This window comes from Grus americana, chromosome 4 (assembly GCF_028858705.1).
Source record: "Grus americana isolate bGruAme1 chromosome 4, bGruAme1.mat, whole genome shotgun sequence".
Lineage (NCBI taxonomy): Eukaryota > Metazoa > Chordata > Aves > Gruiformes > Gruidae > Grus > Grus americana.
The window spans coordinates 64,159,780-64,178,102 of record NC_072855.1 but is presented as its reverse complement, the minus strand read 5'-3'; the positions used below and the strand labels follow the sequence as shown (position 1 = coordinate 64,178,102).

Here is an 18,323-nt window from a genome sequence, read left to right as displayed (position 1 = left end):
TTTTTTGCCTCCTCTTCCTCATTATAACATATCCCTCTTCAGAGTTTCATATTTCATAGGTTTGCTTTCAAGCAACACTAGAAAAGAAATCCTACCTTTCTGGCATAGCTTTTACTTCACAATAGTCTTCACAACCATTTACACGTGTTGGCTAGTGGAAGAAATATTTCAAAACATATTAAAAGACATAGTTATACACTTGCCCACTGTAAATTTTAAACAATTAACAGCTACATGGACTATTTCTGAAGGGCACTAAGTTCAACGCAGCACATAATGAAAGACTTTCCTCTTTTAGACATCTCATTAACCCAAAATAACAGAGGACAAGAATGCTGAGCACTTGAGAGGCTGTACACTGTAGCAAGGCCAAAAAGCTATCTTAAAAACATTCCTGAGTCACGGCAGCAGTATAGCCATCTATATTTTCTTCAGTTGACTTTTTTTTGTTTCTAATATTTAAAAACACTTTATGAGGTAAGTTTGATAGTGAAAACTTCTGCCTCCTGCCAAGCTACCATTCCTATATACAACAGAACAGGGCTTTACCTCTAAATGACAGGTACCTCTATACACGCCTTCCTCAACAGATGATTAAGACTCAGCAGAGAAGTCATTTTGATCCTCCTTTCAAGAAAAACTCTACAAACCCACTAATTGTAAGGCCAGCTTCCAAGTTTCCACTGCCATACTCAGAATTTTATTTATGGATCTCCTAGAGCACACTGACACAGAGATAGATTCCTGATTTGACACTCAGCTCTACTAACTGGACAGAAAGCTGCAACAGGCAGGATATGCTGGATAGACAGAGTACTGCTGATTTGAAATATAAGACAAAACCTGGGCATCTAGTGACTAGTGATGTAAAACAGGACATGCAATAATGTAGGATGAACCACATACAGAAGTTATTCAAGTTAATGAACATATCCTAGCAAAAAGTAGAAGGAAAAGAAATCTCAAATTTACAGTTTGGACAGTTAAAGTCTACACAGCATTCATTGTGACTGCTTTCCTTCTTTGAGCAGGAATCAAAAAAATCTTTTAGATTAAATGCCTGAAATAATATTAACAAGGTGGTTTATTATTGCCCTTTTTGAAAAAATGTTGTTGAGCTATATAAGAGAAACAGTGTAAAATAACTTTATGCTTTGATCTCTTACATAGTTAATTTATGATAGAATAATCATACACTATTTAAAAAATAAATGTTTTTATGCCATTTACACAGATACTACTGACAAAGATGTTTTCATTTAAAAGACATGTAAGGATATTTCCACAAGTTCTATGCCAATAAGGAAAATAATAAATTGAAAGAGCATCTGAGAAAGCAGTATCAGTAGACAAATGTCTGCCAGCTTCTTGCCATCCCACCTCTGAAAAATCTTCAGGTAAAGATGACCCATCACAGTCTGTGTCTTCAGACTTATCTTCTGTCAGCTTCCCATTCATCTCTACTAGAACAGGAAAATCAGGAGATATAGCATAAACCTTCTCACAGATGTGAATCCTGTTACACCTGTCTGGCACTACACAGGGAATACAGGTGCCAGAATAATGAAGAAAGATCTTTTAAGTTTTTTTGCTACCAATTGGTTAGAAAAGAGGTCTTACTGTATAGGATAATCAGACTTTAGGCTTCTTTAACTGGAACAGCTGTCATTACATGTGAGGTTGTTTGCGTAGCTAACAGAATCTATCTGTGCCACAGCATAATGGCTGTACAGGTTAGCTGCTAGTGAGTTAGCAGATTCCCATGTTAATAGCGTTTCTGCAACTCAGTCACATTTAGACGAGCAGTTGGTCTAAACCAGGATCCTACATGCTCTTTGTATTAACAAGACCTAATTAAGATGTGCTGGATAAAATCTGACTTGTATCTGTCTGCTACAGTAGTTCCCAGATGCCCTAACTTATGGAGTCAATTCATCTTCAGCTGCAAAGGCTAGATCCTAGCCACAAGAAATTGGTAGTAGTAGAGCTCCAATGATATTCCTCACCTGAGGTCCTGATGCAGCCAGAACCTCAGTGTTCCCTGATTTCTAATGTAATGACCATTGACAATAATCCAATGAACTTGAAGAGCAGCAAAAGAGCTAGAATTTTGGAAGGTATATCTTGAGTTCTAAAAGGAACCTCTACAGGAGTAGCAAGCATCTTGCTTGAACTTTTGGAGCATACACACATAGTGTAAGACCATAAAGGAACTACAAATCATACTCCATGCTAAATTTCAGTTATCAACAACTGGAGCTGAGGAGATGGAATTAAGGAAAATAAAGATGTATAGACAGATACTGAAAAAAACATTTTTCCTAAAAGAGACAAATCAGATTGGCAAATTGTTCGGTTTTGACAGATCTCAACATGTTTTCAAGTTGTGCAATCCGCAATCAATGAAATATTGAAAAGCTTCAGCATTTCAACATGACCATAGCTGCAGAACCACGTACCTAAACAACATGAATTCTCACTTAAGAGACAATTCCAGAATGGGATTCATTTTCCCAGACTACTTAAAGCAAAATTCAGATTTATCAAACCAGAACTCAACTCATTAAATTGCATCTGAAGTTCACTGGAATCAGCAGCCATTTGTCTGTGTTCTACTTGGGAAACTTTCAGTTCACACATCAATTCAATGTCAATTCTCCCTCTTGCCAAATCAATTGCTTACTTGACACTTTGTTTCAAAAAGCATTTTGCTGTTAATGATACGTTTTTTTAATGGGTCATGTTACCTGGCAGGTGATCTTCTGATGCAGCCTTCTTCAGATGTAAAAGACTCTGAGCCTCTGAAGTTGTATTATTACGATTTAAGAGGTTCTGGGCTTCTTCATCTACGACATCCAACAGGTACTGTACAACTTCATTGTGATCATCCTCATCATAATACTCATCATCTGGACCCTCTGTTTCTAAAGAGAAATAGTATAATATGAGAAGTTTTCCCAATATACTATGGTTTGGGGGGGGGGGGGGGGGGCAGACACCGTGGCATTATTTCTAGCTGTTATCATGGCTTTCCTTCATTTCTCTCCAACACAGAATCCAATTTCCATAAATCATCTTCCAACATCAACTAATTCCTCTAAAGCAGAGCACACGACTTGGAGATGATCTTCTAAAATTGACTGCCAGTCTAACATTGCCTAATTTCAGCCTATTCAACAATACCTTGATTCTCTTGTACTTGTGCACTAAAGACTGAATAATACTGTCCCCCACCTCACCTCCTCTTACCTGATTTGTCACTGTGTTTAGAAAAATCTGACATCTGATTGGTAAAGCCGAGCGAAGGTGCATCTCCAGATCCTGAGAGATTCATTGGCCCTTTTGTGTGATGGATATTGTTTTCTATATTTGCCTGAGAAGGTCCTAGGGTGCCACTGCCATTTATCTAAGAAAGTGAAGAACCATACAAATTAAACTTGTAAAGAGTCTGGCAGTTTGCTGAAGCAGCAAGCAACCCTTAAAAAGTTCACTACTCAGCAACAAACAAAAAACCCTATTCATATCATATTCTCATCTGAGATAGCTGGGTGATGGGTGGGCAGCTTTTACGTGTGTTAGAAGTTTCACAAGAAAAGAGCAAATAAAAAAAAATTTAAAGTAACTAAGAAGAAACTCATCATGATGAAGAAGCAACTGCTACAAGAGAACACATAGTAGTATTTAACATTATTATAACCTCTATAAAACATATGCAGGCTTCAATACTTTTGATCCTACAACACACCATTTCTCAAAAAAAACAAAGCTGGGGAAAAGAAAGAAAACTATCTAGTAAATCTAACATGCAAGCAAGCTTCTGCAGAAACTGTGAACAGAATGGAGTTTTCTGGATCATAGCCTTGCATCCTTCTCATAAGACCATTTGTCTTTCGATAAAACAGTCCCAGAGAAAGAAAAGATCAATTAAAAAAGCTTGCATATTTATAATGATCACTGCTTATTCACATCAGCTGACAACAGTGGGTTTGCATACCTTCATTAATGGATTGTTTAATTAATTAATTTAAAAAACATGTGCAAAGTAGATCCTTTTCTCTGGTTAATGATAATAGGCACAACTGAGAAATACTTACCTTGGGCCCGTAAGCATCAGCTATCTCTTCCGTTTTATCACAGGGATCACCACAGGAACAGCCTGAACAAAAATGGGACAAAACAACAACTTCACAGCAATTTTTTTTCACAGAAATTAAATTAGCCCCCATCAATTATTTTTATAAAAGAAACAAGGTATATAATATTATGTTATGAAATGAATAACATTTCTGCCTGCCTGGTTACTGGGCATTGCCAAACTTATGTCTGATGGACTATACTTTATGATGGCTTTTTGAATGTTACATTCAATGGGATCAGAACCAACTCTAAGCAAAGAGAAATGTTGATAAATAGCTTAACAACATACAGTAGAGATACACACTTTGGGGAAATAGGGCACAGTTCCCTTTCCCTTGAAATGTACAAAATACAACCCCACAATCACCTGTCAATAACTTTTTTTTCTTAAACATCATCTGCTATCTGGGTCCTTGTTTCCCTTCTTGGTAAAGAAAAGAGTGATACTATGATATCAGAGACCGCCTATCCTAGGCACACCATTACTAGTATAATAAATAAGACAAAGTGGAACCAGTGGATGCTATATAACTAGCTACTAGTGAAGTTCTGGATTTTCATATACATTACACTTTTACAAATGAAGAAACTTGTAGATGAAATAACGGAAGGCTAAGAGTAACCTTGTGTCTTGTCGTGAATCTATGCATGACAAGTTATCTACAGCAAGGGAGTTTTAAGTACGGTCTTCCAAGACTTGGTTACAGGGCTTATTCCTAATGAGTATCTTGACTAAGTTCTTTGAAACAAAACGTGTAGCACATCTGGAAAATATGTGAGCAACACTAAACTGTAAGAGTTGCAATAATTTCATAAGGCAAGATCAATACTCAAAGTTATCTAGATACGCTAAAGGAAGCATGAAAAACAAGACGATGACAAATCAAGACAAATGCAAAGTGCCACATTTCAAAGAAGAAACAAATGCCGAAGATGGTAAGGAACTGCATGAGCAGCTGTTCCGCACAGAAGGAAATGTAGGTGATAAAGGATCCTGAGTCTAAGTGACTGAACAAAGAACTATTTAGCAAAAGTAAGTTAATCTCATTCAGGATGTATTAACAGGAATGCTGTCTACACAACCCTCAAAATAATTCTCCCTGTCTGCTTGGCACTGGTGAGCCTCACCCAATGCCGTGTGTGTGACCAGAAGTACCACGCTTGACAAGGAAAACAGCAAGATGTCAACAAACTGGAGGGGAGGAATAAAATCAATTTGGGCTCCTTTGGTTTTGGAAAAAAGATGACCAATGTGACACCTGAAGCCCTTTGAAATGTATCAAATCAGTATTTTTATGCCTGGTCAGAGGAAACAACATTATTATTATCATCATCATCATTTAACATCAACAACAATTATGATGATAATAATAAATTGACTGTTTTGTTGTGGTTTTTTTAACTCCTTGAAAGACTTAGGCTTGATATTAGAGAGAATGTCTAAACTACAAGAGAAATGGAATCACAAAGAGACTATTGTTCAATCTCTTTTCGTGGAGCTTTTAAAAGAAAGATCCAGCAAACATCTGCTGGAGCTGATCTCAGTAAGTGGAGTTCTAGTGTAGCCACTGCACAAGGATGGTATCTTAAGGGCCATATCAGTTCCTTCATTTTTATAGATGTGCATTTCACTTGCAACAAGTAAGCAAATCTTACCATTAGCTTTCATTGGCCATGGATTTGAGCTATCAGGGCTTTTGGATTTCGGAAGCACTGCATGACCATCTCTATGAAAAGAAATGTTTACAGAAATTTTTATTAAAAAATAAATAAATCATGGTAATCATCAGATATTGATGTAAATATGTACTACCAGTAAAACTATGGCTGGAAGACTTCAAAAATGAAATAAATGTTTCAGTCCCAGGAAAATATCAGAACAGACTGATCTGGTGAGTTTTTTAGACTGCTAAAAAACTGCCATAAAAGAAGCAGCAGGGATCACTGAAAATACAGCATCACACTAGGATCTGTGCCATAGGGTTTTGACATTCACCAGTGTGCTGGGACATCCATGTGACAGTAGAACTATTTAAGCATGAAACAACATTTTATCTCCTTTTTATGATTATAGAACCAGTTTTAAGAAAAAGGAGTAATTGTATTTAAATAACCTGTGTCATATTTTGAAAATGGCATTTTGAACACTTGCACTTCATAGCTGGACACAGCCTTGTCTTCCCAAGAAGCAAAGCACAGCAAGTACTAAGTACCTTTCTGCTTCCCTGAAGCATAAAAACTGTGGATATACAGATCCTTTTTGTGGCATTAGTCCTCAATAACATGCCACCTAGCACCACTGTGGTGAATTAGTTGTCATATCAGGAATATGTTTTACACTCAGAGAAAAACAAAAAGTACATGAGAAAAACAAAAAGTACAGGGAAGAATTTGCTTCCAAAACATACCTGGTTGCTTTAAGCACCACTTTTGGAAGGTATGTTTCCAGCAGTCTTTTGGCTTCTTTCAGAGTCATCCCCTGTGTGCTTACTCCATTAATGTAATGGATAATATCTAGCGCGTGGAGACTCTCCTCTCTGGCAGCAACCGATTTGGGGAGAATGTCACTAATATACACAACCTGGTAAAGACTGTCATGACCTCCTGATAACAACAAACCTTTGCAGGGAAAAAGAAAAAAAAAATCAAGTTCTTTCTTTTTAACTGAAGGGGAAAATTTTGCTTTATAGCAAAAAGCAGTATACTGCTGTCTTACCTAGCTCCTCCTTATGGCATGTTAGTGTAATATCAGGTAGTAAATGAGGCAACACTGGCATCTTAGGTAACTCCAAAACACGCCCTAGCACTAATCTGACAGTCTTTGGGGCAGCACGGAGAAAGTTTACTGCATCGGTATGACTCATGTTAGTGACATCAATGTCATTAACCTGCAAAAATAAAAGCAACAGATATATCCTTGTTAGGTTCCAAGTGAAACAGTTAGTATTACTGCTGAAACATTTATTACTGTTTCTATTGTTGATATTTGACATTAAAGGACAAAACAACAGATGCTTTATCGACAACAGTTGCAGTTCATCATACTTACCCAAGGAGACAGAATACATAAATGTAACTAAACTTTGGCAAGTGAAGAAACAAGTTTACAGTCCAAATGACAAAATATTAAACAATCTGAAGAGGTATATTATTTTACTGTTCCTATTTAAAAATTGGAATGCTATAACTGCACAGGCCAACACCTGAAAGTCTGACTCACAAACTAACCCAATTTGACTTGTATTTGCCTAACTTTAAGGTTTAATAATATTCAGCAGTGCTTCAGTATCCTGATTTAGCAATTACTCCTTGTTATGCACTTTGTCACTACTGCTCACGCTCCTTAAGCCTAAATGCAAGTTTTCAGTTGATTAGAAACTAATAGCAAGGTCCTGCACATGGGTCGGGGCAACCCCCGGTATTACTACAGGCTGGGGGATGAAGGGATTGAGAGCAGCCCTGAGGAGAATGACTTGGGGGTACTGGTGGATGAAAAGCTGGACACAAGCCAGCAACGTGTGCTCACAGCCCAGAAAGCCAATGGTGTCCTGGGCTGCATAAATAGAAGCGTCGAGGGAGGTGATTCTGCCCCTCTGCTCTCGTGAGACCCCACCTGGAGTACTGCATCCAGCTCTGCGGCCCTCAGCACAGGAAAGACATGGAGCTGTTGGAGCAGGTTCCAAGGAGGGACACAAAAATGATCAGGGGGATGGGAGCACCTCTCCTATGAAGACAGGCTGAGAGAGTTGGGGCTGTTCAGCCTGGAGAAGAGAAGGCTCCAGGGAGACCTTATAGTGGCCTTCCAGTACTTAAAAGGGGCCAACAGGGAAAGATGGGGACAGACTTCTTAGTAGGCCCTGTTGCAACAGGACAAGGAGTAACAGTTTTAAACTAAAAGAGAGTAGATGCAGACTAGATATAAAAGGAAGAAGTTTTTTGATGAGGGCGGTGAAACGCTGGAACAGGTTGCCCAGAGAGGTGGTAGATGCCCCATCCCTGGAAACATTTAAGCATTCTGAGCAACCTGATCTAGCTGAAGATGTCCCTGCTCATTGCAGGGGGGCTGGGCTAGATGACCTTTAAAGGTCCCTTCCAACCCAAACTATTTTATGATTCTATGATGAACATCTGGACCACAAGATATGTACCTGTACACTCTTCTACAGCAAATCTCTTAAAATTCATTTCCTAACAATACGCTAGCCATAGATGTATTCGACGAACAGCTTCTCCACATACTTGAGAGACCATCTTATTTAATCAATAAATGCTTTTCTCTTTAAACCGGTTTTTGCAATCATGAATAGTGGTTGCACACATGCCTAGCTGCGAGATGTACCAAAACTCCCTTCACCAATCTTCTCACATGTTTTCATACTTGTATTTCTTTTGTCTAAGTACTATCAAATTATGCCTCTCTGAAGGCGCATGCCTTTGTTCCTTAACCACATTTACTTTGGCCCACAGAGTTCGGTGGGTTTTTTTTTGTTTTTTTTTTTTGTTTTTTTTTTACTCAAAAGTTGCCCTTTTCATGCAATCTTTCTATCTGACAACACTGATTCTCTCACTTTTATCAGTCGGTCTCCAGGTCGTAGTCTCCCATCACTTTTGGCAGGATCTTGAACAATGTCATGAATGTAGCAGCCAACATTATCATTACCTTTCGTCACTGTAAAACCAAGACTACCCTTTTCTGACTTTGTCATAGTGACTCGGAGCTCTGCTTCCTAGGGGAAGAAAATAGCACTTTACACCACAGACAAAACAGAAGCAATTTGAACACTTTACTGAATTTAAGACAGAAATAGACAACTGATTTACTTATTGGTTTAAGTGGAAACAAGCCTGGACAGTACCAAGACATGTGTCAGCAGGCTCAGCTTAGCTGCTTCAAGTAAGCACCTCTAATGAATTCAGATAGACTACTGTTTTGCATGGAGCTAGCCTTGGGCCAAAAGGCCTTTGATCTAAACAAAACTGTGAAGGCACATGCCAAAACTGACACCTTATTTTACCCTCAACTAGCTGCCATATATAAAAATGGCTCTGTATTTTTTAAATAAGACAACACATCAGGAACTACTCAACTGAAGAAAGTAGGTGAATGTATTTTCCTACAATGAGATGCAATACCATAGCTTATCTCAGAACTGAACACATGGATATATTTTGCCTATTTTAATTTGCATGAATTTTGATTTGAAAGATACAGATCTGTCTCATTTGCACAGAAACTCACAGAGCACCAGGAAGGTTTGAGAAAAACTTCTGAAGAAGGGACTAAGAAAAGGACAGTTTGTTTCTTCTCAAAACAGAGTATGGGCTAGAATAGCTTGGTAACCTGAAAGACCTTCACAATTGGGGCATATCAAGGCTCAATTTTCATTTTTTTTTCAATCTGTGAATAGATTATGTGAGGATAGGGAAGCAGAAGTCCCTTCTGATACACATTTCTGGGATAGCAAGAAGCTGCCTCAGAAGAATCTTAAAAATATGCTGCATTTTGCAGCAGAGCAGAAAGTCTTTGGGATTCATAGATATAAATGCAGCAAAGAACAGGGTCACCTAATGTGCCTGTTGCCCCAATTTATCCTCTGAACAACCACACAGAAAAATAACAGGGCAGAAGCAAGACATTTGCCATTTAAGCTTTGTCTTGAGTACACAGTTTAGAGGTAGGTCAATATTTAATGCCAAGTTTTGCAGGCTGAAATGACATACAAAATAGATGTATACACGTCTACCTAAGTACACATGGATGCCTCCACATTCGCAGAGGGAAATACATCAACTACTCAAGAGCCCAGACAGAAAATGCCTGCAGACATTTCTATGAGCAGCTGCAGTTCACTGGTTACAAACGGCACATGTATGTGTGCCATTTATAAGGCACATGCCTAGGTTAGTGCAAGTATATAATGTATAACTATCCTATTTGTAAATTCACGTGCCTAACATCTATCCAGTCATTCCCAATACCATGGCTAAACCAACTTCCAATTGGCCACAGCACTAGGTACATTTATGCTTCTGAAAGACAGAAATAGTAAATTACTGGCTCATATTCTTCAGCATTTTTTTCCAACTGGCTGAGTAATGAATCCATTCCTCTCAAGGGTGGAGTCAGCTCAAAAGCAGGAGTAGCATAACAGTCATTTATTAAAATGGATGTGGTAACTTCAGGAACAGTTCTACAGGTTGGGATCAACGGCAAATCCAATGGCAGATTACTACAGGTAAACAAACAAAAAACAAGGATCAGCTTGTACAACATGGCTGTCGCCCATAAATGAATATATGGGCCAATATTGACTTTACGCAGATCTGAAAAGTGAAACAAAAAAACCATTTCTATAAATAGGTCCAATAAACTATTTTTGTAAACACCTTCTGCATACTACAAGAATCATTATAAAAAGCATACCTGTCCTCAAGTTCCGACTTGCTAGGAGCCTCTTGATCAGAATATAAGACGGTGCAAACAGCTTCCTCCTGACCACTGTGTGCCTCATACTGACTATGTGCCTGTGTCACAGCTTCATCTGAAGTTTGGTATAGTGCAGGATTCCAGCCAAGGCCCACCTGTGCTGGTGAATCTATCACCTCCTCATCACCACTCCTGCTGCTGTCACTGTAGCTGTCTCTTCTAGAGGGAGATTTTAGCCTTTTGTTGCTCAGATCAGTAGTTTCATTTTCATCTGAGCTGTCACCTTGTTCTCCATTTGATGGACCAGAAACTTCTCTGCTGACATCTGGAAATACTTGTTGGGGTGAATGGATGGGGGTCTACAGAGAGTAAGGACATTTAATTCATCAAACTCCAGTTCTGTAAGAACCACGTTTCTGTGAGCACCCTGCCCATCTTTCCATCTGCATCTTGCGTTTAACTAACCCACCTACCAGATCGAACAAATGAACCTTCAAATAGCAACTAAAAAACAATCATATGCCATACACCTTACCAACAAAGAAGGATCGATGTCTGGTAGTATACCAGATGGTGGCCGACAAAGTAGAAGAGAGACTTCTGGAGATGTTCCCCTCAGAGCAGAGATGACTTCCTATGATCATAGGAATTCATTATTAGATACAGGTCCCCAAGACTTGCAGGACAACCACAGCATGAGTTTCACTACTAAGATACAAACCTGTTGGGATAAACCCTTTAGCGATGCCCCATTCACTTTCAGAATGACGTCCCCAATTTCTATCTGCCCACTTTCTGCAGCAGGCTGCCCAGGGAAGAGCTTTTTCACCCTCACAATAGTTGAGCCCAGTTGCTCTGGGGTAAGGTTATCTTCACGGCAGAAACTGAACCCAAGGCCTGAGCTATTCTTCAACAGCTTTACCTCAAATGTGTTCTCTGCAAAAGAAACATTAACTTATCATTTCCTGCAGTATGCTGGCCATGAAAAAAGTGTCTGGTGCTCTTACTCCCGACATGGCAATGCATGCTCTCCCCCTCACAAGGTTCTTCCACTTTACACACAAGCATTATCTAAAAGATGCCTCCAAGTTAAAGAGGACAAAAAACCAATCATGACTTCTCAGTCTGCTGGCTTGCCCTGACAACATCCACATTATACAGAAAGTCAAGGTGTCTCCAAAACACTGTTCCCCAGGAAGTCCATTAAGGAGTCTGTTAAAGCACACAGTGACACAACCTTTCTGGCCACTGATTAGTGAGAACAGCGACTGGAGTTCCTGGCAGACAGGATAAATCCCATGCAGGAAGACCAAAAGGTATCTGCAGTATTTTCCCCATCTGGGTAAGCTTCCCTCCACTTTCAGAGGCCTCCAGCAAGAGAAGCTGGAATATGGACAACTTCTAGTCAGCTACACAAATCCTCCTTCTCTCTTCATCCAGCTCTTGATGTCTTCTCTCACCAAGACAGGAACAGCAGGACCTACAGAAACTCTCATTTTTATATGAGCATCTTAACCTCCCCTTGGTGCTTCCTAGCAGCACCAGAGATAGCAGCACCCCTTTTACTCCACCTTGCTATAGCCCTGGCCTGCAAGGCTGGTGAAATTGGGAAACAACAAGGAACAGTGAGAGAGCAAACAGTTAATAGTAACTAAACAAAGTTACGAAGATGTGAAAGGAAATCTTAAAAACAAATGCAGCAGCACAAAAAGGAAGAGACTGCATTATGTGCAGTGTCTCAGTATAGTTTCCTACCAGCTCTTTCTCCTGTCTTTCTATTCTACAGAAGATTTCAAGAAAAATATTGTAAAAACTAAAGGATGATTTGAAAGTTCAGACACTTTTCCTATGTGACCTGACCTGCAGTGACAAAGCTGTAATCTTTGGCATTTGTAGTTTTTGTCGCTGGTTTCTCCTGTGGCTCACATTGCCCCACCTGATTTGGAGGCGTGCATTGTGGTGTTATTGGAGCATGAACCTTGGCCACTGAAAGCTGACCTTTTTCCAACAGCAGATGCACCACCTAAAGACATGAAACATTCTCCAGTTAACTGGCAACGGTCATGAAAATAGGACAGTCTAGAGTACATTTCTAACTTGTCAGGGTCCTAAGTTTTTCAGCAGCAAACTTTATAGACATCTCCCTCCCCATACATTCTCCCTTTGTTCCTCATTTTAAGGACTGTGAGTGACAAACTCCAAAACACACTAATGGACTTGCAAGATATCTGCCAACGCAGAGTAAGAAAGGGTTTTCTTCCAGTAAGGCTGGGAGGGGATTAAGAAATGTGAAAGACAGTGTCATTTTCACATGTGTACAGGGATGAGTTAAAAGCAATTTAGAAAGTGAACACAAATAGTAGTCCTTAGCAGCTCTGAATGTGTACATTCACCGGCTATTTTCAGGCGTGGAAGTACTTCTACATATGAAGCAGCCGCCATAAATAGGACTATTAAACAAGAAGATATCATTGACAGAATCAAGCACTATCCAAAAAGGCCAAGACGCAAGTAAAGCTCTGACACAGCATGCAAACACAGCTACATATATGGAGACCCTTGTCTCCTCAGTGGTTCAGATTCAGGACCCATCTGCAGCATGCTGCTACAGCTGCTTTCTAACCCACGCACCTGGGCTTTCTTCCTATGAAGCCCAGGGACAAGGAGAAACCAATTCCATGCAGACCTCTCACCCACACACGAAGACAGAATTTCACTGGGGGGGCAGTGATACTTGAGGCCCAGGAAGCCAAGGAGTCTAAAAAAAGCACACCTAAAGCAATCAGGACACTGGGGAGAATTCCAGTCTTCGTGTTCCTTTACCTCTTTTCACTCACGAAGATCTGGTACTACAGATAGGAGTAGAACCAGCCGCTTACCTGCCCAGTGTTTCTCAGCGTTTCAACAGCTTGCTTATGGGTAGCACCTTCCAAACTAATCCCATTGACAGAGAGCACACGGTCACCTACAAATGATTAATAATTTAAGAAAAAGTAGGCACAACATCTATAAAACGTGTATGATGCACAGAAACTTTCAAGTCTCACCTAACGAGGAGAGTTATTGAAGTACATTCTCCCTCCCCTCCACACTCTGAGTCAAGAGGAGAACTTTGCAACTAAAGTATACAGATGGACTCATCTTAAAGGTCTTTTCCAACCTAAATGATTCTATGATTCTATGGGATAACCCCACGTCAAAGCTAGCATGAACCATCAGAATGATAGCCTGCCGCAAAGCTCAGACTCTTTATTAAAAACAAATCAGTCTACAGTGGGAATTCTCACTTCAGTAAAGAATGTGGCCTGGCTTACAGACAAGAAAAGCCGTAACAATTACAACGATTTTCTGTATTGAGTTGCCCAGCATGCCAAGCAAGACGGCCACAAATAATACAAAGCTCGCTCTCTCCATGGCTGGAACAGAGAAGTATTCTCCATTAACACAGACTGCATTAGGGGCCGGGGAAGAGTCCTGCAACCTATCTCCTATTTTTCCCCCTCCACAGTCTCAGCAGTTTTCTGTTGGTTCTACAGTTGTTCCACACTTTTTTAAAAATCTTCACCTGCACAATAACTATCAAGAGAATATTTAAAATGACAACTGCCAATGCACTAGCTTGGAAAAACAGCTCTTCTTCCCAGTGAAAAAGGTACAATGAAAGGAGGCAAACAGAGTTCCTAGCTTCTAGGCCACAGTGTATTATCAAGTCCACCACAGACAATTATCTGCCCTTTTTTCACATTAAGAATCCCAACAGAAAGAATAGAAATACTACCTTTTTCTATTCTGCCATCTGCTTCAGCTGCTCCCTTAGGAATAATTGCTTTCACATAAATACCACCATGCCTTATGCTAGTATTTACACCACCCTAAATGGAAAGCAAAAATAGGATTTGTTAGTCTTTTTGCAGTTAGAATACTAAACACAGTGTTATACAAGGAAAACTGTACTCAGGAAGCACTTGGGCTACTGGCATGTAAAAAGAACAGCCAAACTATCAAAACCAAAACATTACACAAAGCATGTTTTTGCAGTCATGCAATTTATTACAAACGAAGTTGGGGTGGGAAGACTGTAAAAACATGACGCCTCACAATGCAAATGCACACAAAACAAATAAACATACTTCAGCAGAAACATGTCTGCATTATGCTGGACTTTACATGCTTGCATGGATATCAAAGCTTGGAGATGTGTGCAGCACAGCATGCCAAAGCAGAACATGCATACCCATGCAGTGTTCTACTCCAATACACCCTCTCTGATGTAAAAGGAAACTAAGGAGTGCTGCTTTCCATCAGTTCATACAAGCTTGAAGGTCTAAGCTGAAAAAATTGGCTCAAGTTCAAATGGCATCGTTTTTGGAGGGGTGCTCCCTCTGCTCATTGCAGGGGTGGTTGGACTAAATGATCTTTAAAGGTCCATTCCAACCCAAACCATTCTATGATTTTGGCTGACTGCTGCACTATCAGTGCTACTCCACAAACGCGGAGGGAACAGGGAGACCAATAGTGCATCAATGTTCATGCCCAAAGCACACAGTACTACATGTGAAAACTTAAAACACTATGCTAATTGTACACCTCTTTTTTCACCATTGTACGGGATAGCACTGCAAGGGGCTGAATGGAGGTTGAAAAAGGAAAGGTCAATGAAGATACCACTTGGTCATCCTTTAAAGGGAAAATATTTGCATCAGTTGGCATCTTCTAATGTTTTCTACAAAGCCAATGCATGCATAGAGCAGGCTTCATGCTATTCAATAACTAACTCCTGCTGAACCTTTGCTCCTCCAGCTGTCTCAAGTTATAAGCTTGACAAAGCAATATGACTTTGAATAGACTAGGATGTTAAAATAATACAATTTCATTCTGCTTCTCTTACAATACTAGCCATATAGATGAAAACAGTGCTAGGCTTGTGAATTGGGACTCCCTCTACATGCCTATCCATATGGCCACATTTAGGAAAAGGTCAACTTAATTTTACGTACAGTCAGTGAAAGCCACCAGTTTTGAACCACAGCCACTAACTGCTCTCTATTGTTATGATTTAAGCAACTTTTCCTTTTTCAAATTACCAGGTAGTCCGGCAATCAACCAACCAGAGATAATATTTGAATATTAAAATATCAAAATGTATTTCTGAACTCAATACAAGAACAGGAGCAGTGAAAAAAGTGTGCATCTCAGTTACAAATCACTCTCTTCTTCCCTGAAGTGCCGCTCTGCAGTATGGCAGGCCCTAAACATAAACTACCTTCAAAATTTTATAGCCCAATTAGTCCCTTAAAAATACATTTTTGTCTTGTATTGCAAGATAGCAGTGTCAGCCAGGTCTTATTTGGATTTAAGTAGTTTTTTGCTTTCCGCCTTTTATCCAGCAGAGGGAGAACAGTGAATATGGTATATGTGTACGGACATGCATAGATACTCTTAAGTAACACTACTGCTTCCACTGCCTGTGATGCCAGTCATGGAAGGTCTTATTTCTCTCCCTTGTAAATTTGCTACATTATTAGGTAGCAAGGGACAAAGACCATCTTGCTTTTTGTACTTACAAAGCAGCATCTGTGATAAGATTCTATTAGGACTTTGGGGCTCCACCATAAAACAACAAACAAGAGTTACTTAAAGGGCAGATGACAAGAAAAGGGATATAAAATAGTATTACTTTTCAGCTTTGGTAAGATCAGTCACCCATCAGTAAAACTATATACTTAACAGTGACTCCAGAAAATATTTTGCTTCCTTATAATTTAGCAATTTAACGGGTTGCTGGGAGTAGAGAAAAAGAGAAAACATCTAAAAACCTTGTCAAACAGTACCGTGACACTTATTCCCAAGCCGTTATCTTTTTTGGCTAGTTCAACCTCAAAGATATCTCCAGGTTTAAGAAGTGTTGCAGTAACCTTTTTAGAATTCATTTTGTGTGCTGTATTCGCTGAGGAAGATTCCTTTATTTAAAAAACAAACAAAAAACACAAAAAGAGAATGATTTGCCATTAGAACAGAAGTTTACAGTTAAGACCCTAAAACGTGTGTTTTTGAGTCACGTGCAGCCAAAAGGAGTACACATGGCAAAGTACCAAATAGTAAGACTCATAAGGCTCATTGCTTTAACTCCTCTATTGCTGCCACTGAACAGGTTTAGCACAGAAATATGCTTGGCCTTCAGCAGCTGAGCCTTTATTCTGAAAGTGGTGAGTTGGTCACAGAACATAGAAACTATAGTACTTCAGTATCACAGCAGCCTAGGGTCTGTTGGATTAATTTACAGGAGCTGCTACAACTTGACTGAATAACCTCCACAAGCTGAAAGGAGGAATCACTGCAAGTCAGGAATTAATTTGTACTACTTGCCATTGTGCACTTTTGGAAAGGTGAAGCAGCAAGCTCTCTCTGTTCAAAGCATGGCTCTCTGCTGAACTTCACTAGCCAAGAGCAGTTTTGCATGGATTAGATCAATCCCAAAAGACAATGTGTTCTGCTGCTACCCATTCCAGATGCATCACTACTACTTTCATCTAGGAAAAACTTAATTTATCTGCCAGGTGAATAAACTTACCTCTAGGGGTGGTCACTAGACTATGATCATACTGGACAAACACAGACTCAAAAGGAGGTTTTCTACAGAATCAGCAAGTGCACTATATGTTCATCCCAAAGCAGAATCTGCCTTAATAAGACATGCCCATCTCATGACACCGGAAAGCTGAGAAGTTGTTTCAAGTTACAGGAGTGATTTTCTCCATTTATTTTGAACAAAATCACCAAACTATTAGAAATTAGCAATTAGCATTTGCCATTACAAGGATAAGCTGCAGGCTAGGCTGTTCTTCCTCCACATCCTTTCAACTTTATTCACACCCACAGTTAGCTATTTCACTACCTCTATTATACCGATGGGAAATATTCATACAAAACACACTATGCCTTTTTAGCTGGCTGTTGCTCCTGACTGCTGGAATAAGTTGCTTCATCCATGTCAGAATCTCCTCGGTCAGAATATTCCACAGACTCCACTACTCCAGGCCTTCTGTTTTTTGCTTGAATACTGTCAGATGAAGATCTTCTCTTCTCATTCATTTTAGAAAGCCCAGACTGGGAATCACTGTAATGCTGAGGATCCTGCTGGGCTCTACCACTTGCACGTTTGCCAAAGAAGCTGGCTGTCTGGCTCTGAGACAGGCTGGCACTCTCAGTTCTGGAATCCTGGGAGCTCACGCTTCCATCCCGCTTGCCTCCCGACAAACCAGACAAACTCCCCGAAACAGGCCTCTGGTGACCACGGGACCGGTTATGTTCTTCTGAAGAAGACTCTGCCTCATTGTCCTGCACTGATGATGGCCTCCTTAAATAACCCCTGGTTCCATTACTGATGTGTGCAGCATTAGACGATGCTGAAAACCAGGAGACAAGACAGTCATCAGTAGCTGGTAACATCCTATCTGCAGTATGACACAAATTTCTCAGCTTACAACCACATAAGGTTTTACGTGTCCATATTACGCAGAACGCTTTCTGTTTACGATGCAACCGGTGTGTCCTCACCAAAGGTTACCATAACACATTTCTTCGTTCACTCTCAGAACACAATTTTTAACATATACTAGCTGGAGTTGCTTACACAACTGACTGCAGTTAGGGTGATGTTTTATAGCTATCTCAGTTGACTAGATTAGTTATTTTAAAGAAACACAGAAAGTACTTTACGAAAGGTGTCTGAAAAGGCAAAGTGCTCAAAGAACAACTC

General features: G+C 39.8%; 1 protein-coding gene across 8 annotated transcripts in view; it reads right to left on the bottom strand.

Annotated features, from left to right (window-relative positions):
• Nucleotides 1-18,323, bottom strand: part of PTPN13 (protein tyrosine phosphatase non-receptor type 13) — a 124,428-nt gene that overhangs the window by 7,473 nt on the left and 98,632 nt on the right. For 6 of the 8 annotated variants that reach the window (XM_054823794.1, XM_054823793.1, XM_054823796.1 and 3 more), the window contains 18 exons: nucleotides 17,504-17,970; nucleotides 16,381-16,524; nucleotides 14,343-14,436; nucleotides 13,444-13,529; nucleotides 12,425-12,587; nucleotides 11,286-11,500; nucleotides 11,100-11,198; nucleotides 10,562-10,923; nucleotides 10,193-10,367; nucleotides 8,706-8,864; nucleotides 6,854-7,025; nucleotides 6,546-6,756; nucleotides 5,794-5,864; nucleotides 4,095-4,156; nucleotides 3,250-3,406; nucleotides 2,748-2,924; nucleotides 1,381-1,463; nucleotides 96-151 (listed from right to left, as the gene is read on the bottom strand). In XM_054823794.1, coding sequence (XP_054679769.1) covers nucleotides 96-151; nucleotides 1,381-1,463; nucleotides 2,748-2,924; nucleotides 3,250-3,406; nucleotides 4,095-4,156; nucleotides 5,794-5,864; nucleotides 6,546-6,756; nucleotides 6,854-7,025; nucleotides 8,706-8,864; nucleotides 10,193-10,367; nucleotides 10,562-10,923; nucleotides 11,100-11,198; nucleotides 11,286-11,500; nucleotides 12,425-12,587; nucleotides 13,444-13,529; nucleotides 14,343-14,436; nucleotides 16,381-16,524; nucleotides 17,504-17,970 — 2,953 coding nt within the window. The remainder of the gene's footprint in view (nucleotides 1-95; nucleotides 152-1,380; nucleotides 1,464-2,747; nucleotides 2,925-3,249; nucleotides 3,407-4,094; nucleotides 4,157-5,793; nucleotides 5,865-6,545; nucleotides 6,757-6,853; nucleotides 7,026-8,705; nucleotides 8,865-10,192; nucleotides 10,368-10,561; nucleotides 10,924-11,099; nucleotides 11,199-11,285; nucleotides 11,501-12,424; nucleotides 12,588-13,443; nucleotides 13,530-14,342; nucleotides 14,437-16,380; nucleotides 16,525-17,503; nucleotides 17,971-18,323) is intronic. The other 2 variants (XM_054823791.1, XM_054823792.1) reach the window with 2 other exon arrangements.